Below are 7,768 nucleotides of genomic sequence, written 5' to 3'. Positions count from 1 at the left end.
AGCGTTGTGCAAGGAGGTCATGCTGTCAATGTTAGCATGAAGATAAGAAACTCAGTAACTGGGCCACAAAGATGGCTCAGTTGGGAAGAGTGCCTGCTGTAGCTACACCCCTAACTGTCACACAGAAATAAATGCACAAACAAATGTGGGCCAGTGAAATGGCTTAGCAGATAAAGGGCTGGTTCACCCACCTAAGTTCAATACCCTGTCCCTGGAGAACTGGCATCCACAAACTGTCCCCTGAACCCCACACATTGGTGTGGGACATGCATACAAAATGAAAATATGCAAACGTAGTAAAAAAGTCATTATAGGCCCTTTCTTCTATGGATTTTACATTTATGGATCAAAACCAAGGAAACAAACTACTTGGAAAAGCATGTCTACATTGAAAAATGTATTGTTTCCTCCTATCTTGTCCTGTACTCAACACAATAAGACCAGTGTCTATGCAGTATTTATATTAGGTATTGAAAATAATCTAAAGAAGTTTTGAATGTGTGTGCGGGGGTGGTGGTGTACAGGAACATGAATATTTTATTACATTCTGAGGGTTGACTGTGTGTCTCTGACTCAGACACTAAACTCTTAATCACTTTGCATTTGTATTTGCTATATTGACATTTATTGTTATTATTGACAGGATCTCACAATGTAATCTGGGCTAGCCTGGTATTTCTTTTTTTTTATACAGAGATTTTCTATTCATTTTACATATCAACCACAGATTCCCCTGTCCTGACTCCTCCTACCCCAAAGTGTTCCCCTCCAATCCACCTCCAATTCCCACCTCCTCCAAGGCAAGGTCTCCTATGGGGAGTCAGCAGAGCCTGGTCCATTCAGTTGAGTGGCCTTGTACTTCTATGCCTCCTGTTTTGTGCTCTCTCTTTTTTGAGTAGGGTCTCACTATGTAGCTCTGGCTAACCTGAAACTGGCTACAAAGACCATAGTGGTTGGGAACTCATAGAGATACAACTTTCTCTGCCTCTGGTGTGCTGGGGTTAAAGGCATGCAGAATGGTGCTAAGCTTCCTTGATGTGTTATCATGAGATTAACATGCATCCATCAGCAAGCTGACTGTATTTGTAACTTGAACCATGGTTTTCCCCCTGTGACTTTTACCCATTCTGCACTCTGATGATAAAGAAACTGCCCCCATCCCCAACACTATGGAGTAAGAGGGGAACAGAGGTCACTCACCTATTATGTCCAGCTGGATGGGGTCACTTCTCATGGAACCGAGTGGATTAGATACATGACAGTGATAGTCCCCGGAATCCTCCCTCCTGGCAGGGATTATTTCGAGGGTTCTGTTGTTCTGGGCCAGTCTCATCCTATTCATGTTATTCATACTCTGGCCTTTGACGAACCACTGAATGGAGTTATCATTGTCATTTGTCGGGCAATTCAGGAACACAGAGACAAGGTCGTTGCCTATGGTTTGGTTGACTTGGATGGAGGGTTTAGTCACTGGATCTGTGGATAAAAAAAGGATATGGCCAGCTGAGAGTCAGTCACCCTCAGAGATCTCAGACTGCTCCCAGGATCCATAGAATGAAGTGACCCTCTGCAAGATCACATCGTTGGGTTGAAGATGTGGTCTGCAAGAAGAGAGCTCAATCTTATTCCATCAAGATCACTCACAGTGACACTGACTCAGGGTATTTGTATAGATTCCAAACTGGAAGCCTCTTCAACCCACCTGTCCAGAAATCTCATGGTGGGGGGAATGTATTTCCAATAATTTTTGTGGGAATTCTTGCTCCCACTTTCTGTGAGTGTTAACAGTCAGGTCCCTCTTTTATGGAATAGCGTTATGTTTACTTTTAATTAAATAATTTGTCATGGGGTTAAGATGGCCCAGCTAATCTTAAAGGTGTTAAAGGCTCTACCTCAGGACAAGGAGAAATCCCTAACTGAAGGATTTCTGTTTGTAGAAAAAACTGTATTTCCTGCCCCACGGATATGAATTAAATACTACAGAGAAGAAGTGAATAATCACAGTTCCTACCACAGTCTGCCACTCTAATGCTCAGTACTGATAATTTTTGAGACAGGGTCTCAGAGTACAGTCCTAGATTGCTTGAATCTTGCTATGTAGACCAGGCTGGCCTCAAACTCACACTGTCTACCTGTTCTCCCTACTCAATGCTGGCATCAAGGTATGTGCCACCACACTCAGCTGACATTGGTTTTTTGAACCTTGAGAAGAGTAAGCAAAAGATCATCATCAACTGTCAGTGACATGGTTTGCCCTGTCTCAGAACAGGGCCCCCAGACACCTTCTTCACCCACACTTTCCATCCCATGGAGTCAGAGCTGAGACAAACACCCCATCAATGAGACAGGAGCAGAGCTGGGAGCAGAGATCCAGTCCCCATCTGTGGGGAATATTCTCCTCCAACTTGAGAATAAGAAGGTGAGCACAGTTGAAAGTCCTCGGTGTTCCTTGTAGGTCATGGAGGTCATAAAATGAAAATGGAGAGGACAGGAAAGCTTGTGTTAGGTAGAGAAAGAAATCATGACTTTGAGACTCTCCTAACCATGGAAAGTCCCTCACAAAACCAAAGGCTTTCCAAGACTTGGAGAAGCTCCTCCTCACATTGCAAGCTCAATCCCTATCAGCCAGAAATCAGAGAACCAGGAGGCCATTAGACACAGGGATGGAGCAGGAGGCTTGCGGGAAGACTGAATTTTGATCTCATAGACATGGGCTGGAAATTAAAAGTTTCTGCACCTTCCCAGAAAGCCAAAAGACTCCACTCCAAACCTGGTGCTGATATTTCAGAGATCCACTTACTAAAGACTGTAATGTTCTTGACCTTGGTCTTACTGAGGACAGTGACAGTTATATGCGAGGCAGGTATAAGATCCACTATTATTAGTATTGATGTTGGGAATATAGAACTCTTGGGAGGATGACTGGAACTCTCCATTGACAAACCAAGAGTACTGTGCAGGTGGGTTAGCATCTGTGTGACAGAAGATGTGAGGTTTGTCCTTCAATGGAAATGAATATTTGAGGGGGACATGATCAGGACATCTGAACCATCTGGAGTAAACAGAATAAAGTCACATGTGATGTCAGCATAGGGAAGGGGAAATCCTGGTCTATAGAACACCATAGTATCTCTTTGAGCTGTGCTTTAACCTTAGTTGAGTAGGTCCTACCCAGAGCTGGAGTGTAGATTAGCAGAAGAGTACTCATTCAGCATGCACAAGCCCTGATCTATCTCAAGCACAACACACAAAATCCCCACTGCACACTGAGACTGAGTCTGACATGTCCCCTGTCTCCATCACCCTGAGCCTTGCTAGGCAGAAGTCTCTGGAGCCCATTTAAGCTCAATGCTATGCCTGTCTACATGAGCTTGGGCTGGGCCAGGATGCCCTGGCAGCCTTGGTATCTATATGGCAGGTCTATGTCACAAACGCAAGGGGACTGGGACTGAGTATGGTAGCTCTAGCCCTCTCTATTTAGGCAGTTGGGGCCAGGATGAAACAAAATATTTAAAGTAGTGTTCAGAGTGAATGGGTCCTTGGGGAGTCCCTCACTGGGTTCCAGGTTCACATTCATAAGGTCCTGTGTCAGTCCTCACAACACTGAGTAAAGTGAGAGTCCTGTTGTCCTCGGACAGTTTCAGCCTGTCCTCTTCTGAGAGGCTTTGATCATTTATCCTCCACAGGTAGGCTGTATTCTTATGTGAGTCTTAGGATCACACATTAATGCTACTGAGTCCTCACCATCAGTGAGATTGGATTTGTTGGTTTTGATGTTGGGCTTGGGTAGTGGTGCTGTGCTGACCACAGAGGGATGCTTGCCCTGTGTGGTACTTCTGATTCTTGCAAAGGCCTCTTACAACCAGAGAAAGTCTCTTAACTTCCAGCCATCCAGATCCTTAATGAATCAGGCAGGCTAGGCTCAGTGTGCTGGGCTCTGCTGACTCCCCATCAAAGACCTGGATTTGGGGGATGTGGGGATGCAGGTTGTCTTGAGAAAGAGGGCTGGAGGGTAGGAGGAGGGACGAGGGCAGATGTGTGGATAGTATGTGGAATGATTCAAAGATTTCTTAATAAAGAAAAATGAAAAAAAATGAAAAAGAACATTAAAAACAAAAAGAAAGACAAAGAAGTATCAGGCAGGAAGCACATTACAGGTAGATGGAGTGGCTGAGTGCTTAGATATAATGGGGACTCCTGTGCTGTGTATGGGAGAAGAAAAGACTTTCTCATGAGTGAACTGAGCTGCAGTGTTTGGTGATGATCAGTCTCAAGACTTGGAATCAGAGACCTCATTTGATCTCCTGGTCCTCGGGGACCCATTGCCTGCCTTGAGACACAAGGTGTGATTCCCTCCAGCTACACTGACCTTCCCTGCTGAGTATAAACAAAAGCGCTCCAAGACTTTGCTGTTCAGGGCTGTCCTACAGATAGGTTATGATTAGTCTTCCAATTGAGCTTCCCTGAGAAACCTGACAGCCTGTGAGGGATCTCACACAGCTCAGGTTCTGGCTGACATTTAGGACCAGCTGGGCCACAGGTGGGCCATTCTTGTCAGGTGTTTGATGTTGATTGACATGAATCAGGGAGTCCTGATTCCACAAAATGATCTAGAAGAGTGAAGGTCACTTAGTACCATTTCCAATGTGGGGAGGCTGGAGATGTGGCTGTGGACAGAAAGCTTGTGCAATTCACAACCTATGTGACCCTGACTCAGTGACTATGTTTCCTGTCTCAGTTTCCCTATAATAGGACACATAGTAAATGATCATTTCCATGCCTGAAAGTTAACCTTAAATGTGAACAACAACCTGACCTTCCACCAAGCAGTGTCTATTAGTGTTTGCCTGCAGGAAATAATCCCTAGGCGGGACCATGAGAGGCAAGGAGCTGCCATTTGTACACTTTTTATTCTTTTAGGGCTCTTGACTTTCCTGGGAGGTCTCAGAAGACCGTCAGAAGATCTGGCTGATTGCCTTTCCTACCTTCCACATATGCTGAGCACACTGAGTCTCAGGAGGAGATGCCCAGGTGGCCTACCTCAGACATGGCTCTCAGAGGCTGACTGTCAGCAGGCTCCCAGTCTACAATCGATCATTTTCCCCTGTCAGCTCTAACAGGAGATCAAATTCCAACCTGGTCTACAAGCTTTTTGGGATTCCTGGTCCAGTCTGGCATGGAATTCTTGAGCAAAGCTATAGGGGGGGGTCATCTCTCTGTGAGACTCTCATGGTTTCCTCAGCCAGGCCCTGCCTGAGTCCTGAAGGGTCTTCCTCAAAGCCATGGTCATGATGAGCACCTAAGACCCTGGGCAGAGTCTAACATGCCTGAGCTCAGTTACCTCACCGCCTCTTCCCCGAGGGTGAATTCAAGTGAGGAATCCTGATTTATTGCCTCTACTTTTTCTCTACTGTGTGTCCTTTACTAAATGTTTGTATCACAATGTGGGGACCATAACACAGAGCCATCCAGGAATGACAACCCTATATGTGATGTCGGATTAGTTCCACCCATGACCCAGAGGTTACAGAGAATTACTTACAGTATACATGAAACTCCACGCTGTCTACAACTATGTCAAAATCCCATTTCCACAATTTTATCTTATAAATTCCTGAATCATCCTTATTGACATTCTTGATGAGTATGGAGCAATTTCGCTGCATGTCCACTTTATCTAGGTATAGAAGGCCATTTATAGTAGTGCTATATTCATCAGTGGTGCCCATCACGTGCATCTCAAATTTTTCTTTCTCGTACCAGCTGCAGAGTCTATGGTCCGGTTTATTTATGACATTTAGTAAAACGTTAGTCCCTACAGCAGCATTAGGTGGAACTGCTACAAGACTGAATTCCTGGGCAGCTGTGGGAGAGGTCCAGTAGTTTAAAAGAGAGACTAAGAGGGAAGAGAGAAAAAAATCTATCAATATTAGGACCTTTGCTTTTGGTGGAAATTTGAAATGTGAGTGTCTAACTCTCAGCCTTGGTGTTTGTGGCCTGTTGAGGGGAAGTCATCAGCATCACCCCCATTCATCAGTATCCCTGTTTCTTTTCACTTTATGAAACTGGCTTCATAGTGTCTACACAGCTCACCCGTCACTGCCCTCAGATCCCTACTCATACTCAGAATCTATGGTGAGTGTAGGCATGTCTTGTCTGACCTCCTCCTCTAAAAGACTCTGTGCCTTCATTTTCTGACCTGTCCCTGCTCTGTTTCCTCTGAAGTGCTTGTCAACCCCTGGGCCCACCTTCTAGATTTCCTTGCTGCTCTGTCTTCCTGCCAAATAGTAGCAGGGCTTTGTGAGGAGGACTAGTTTGATTTTGGTTTAAACCTCTCTACTTCAAACAGGCTCAGATACCTGTGAGCAAATGAGTGCCCCAGAGCCTGGGGTTTATTTGCAGATTTCTCAGGGTCCTACATAATGATGTTGTTTACTTGCCCACTTTGAGTTTTACTTGGAGAGTCACCCTGATGTGTAGCTAGAGTTTTCCTTCCTTGTGCACAGTCAGGACAAATCTTTGTCACCCACCAATCCCACAGCCACTCAGACCCAACCAAGTAAACACAGAGACTTATATTGCATACAAACTGTATGGCTGTGACAGGCTTCATGCTAACTGTTCTTATAGCTTAAATTAATCCATTTCCATAAATCTATACCTTGCCACGTGGCTGGTGGCTTACTGGCATCTTCACATGCTGCTGGTCATGGCGGCAGCTGGCAGTGTCTCTCTGCCTCAGCCTTCCACTTCCCAGAATTCTCCTCTCTCCTTGTCCCACCTACTTCCTGCCTGGCCACTGGCCAATCAGTGTTTTATTTGACATACAGTCCATCCCACAGCACTGATGGAGTTGCCATCTTGAGTCTTCAGGATACAGTGGCCAGTGCTGATAAATCTACAATGGGGAGCAAATGAGTTTTTCCTCCTCCAATTTCTGATTCCCATCCACTGTGAGCTTCCTGATGGTCTCAGGCTTCAGGCAGAGCCAGATGTCATTTCTCAGGCTCTTTCCCTCTCCCAGAAGACCCATCCAGTCTATGAACTGTCCAACTCTCTACTCCCAAGGAATGTCTCCTCACCTGTGAGCAGGAGTCCTCTCCAGGAGACCTGTTCTTTGTGGAGAGGGGCTGAGGTGAGTTCCATGGTCTCTATTATGGCCTAGGCTCTTCCTCTGGAGAGGAGGTTTGACTCTGAAGCTGCTGCCAAGCTGGGCTCCTCTGGTGTCTGTTCTGATTTTATTCCCAGACCTCAGCCTCCTCCCAGAGGAGGGGACTAAATGGAGTCAGATGTGCTAGGGGTGGAGGCTGTGTGTGAATATTGTTCTGTTCTTCTGTGAATACTGCCTCCCATCCTTCTATTCCTTTGTTGTTCAGTGTTCTAGAATATACTCTGAGCCAAAATGCTGAGAACTGTCCTGAGAGAACAGCAGCTCGCCCCAGAGCCTTGTCCCTGAACTTCCTATAGCCAAGAGTGTATTTCCTTGAGACCCCAAAACCTAGCGGAGCCCAATCTGCCCTGTGATCTCAATGCTCAGGGAAGGTGGGATTTATTCTCAGCAGAGAGTGGCGGTCTACTCTAGGGGCAGGAAAAAGTCCAGTGATGCCTGTGGAGGGCCCAGACCTGTCATCACTAGTGTCACCAGTCAGGTGTCTGATGAAGGAATACATGTTATCTCAGGGGTTCATATTCTGCTCTGCAGGAGGAGGTGACCTATGTGTCCTAGGAAGAGGACCCTGTGCTCCAGCTTTCTATGTAGGCCACCAGG

General features: G+C 45.9%; 1 protein-coding gene across 1 annotated transcript; it reads right to left on the bottom strand.

The window, feature by feature from the left end:
* Positions 1-1,200: 1,200 nt before the first annotated feature.
* LOC114689410 (carcinoembryonic antigen-related cell adhesion molecule 1-like) lies at positions 1,201-7,360 on the bottom strand (the record flags this gene model as incomplete). The annotated part of the gene is made up of 3 exons (XM_037201865.1): positions 7,083-7,360; positions 5,543-5,896; positions 1,201-1,476 (listed from the first exon to the last, which is right to left on the bottom strand). Coding segments are annotated over exons 1-3 (694 nt in total), but the record flags the coding sequence as incomplete, so codon positions are not given.
* Between the last annotated feature and the right edge of the window lie 408 nt (positions 7,361-7,768).

Source organism: Peromyscus leucopus, unplaced genomic scaffold (assembly GCF_004664715.2).
Source record: "Peromyscus leucopus breed LL Stock unplaced genomic scaffold, UCI_PerLeu_2.1 scaffold_1748, whole genome shotgun sequence".
In the NCBI taxonomy this organism is placed as follows: domain Eukaryota; kingdom Metazoa; phylum Chordata; class Mammalia; order Rodentia; family Cricetidae; genus Peromyscus; species Peromyscus leucopus.
Note: the sequence above shows the minus strand (reverse complement) of the source record. Positions and strands in the feature narration are given on the sequence as shown.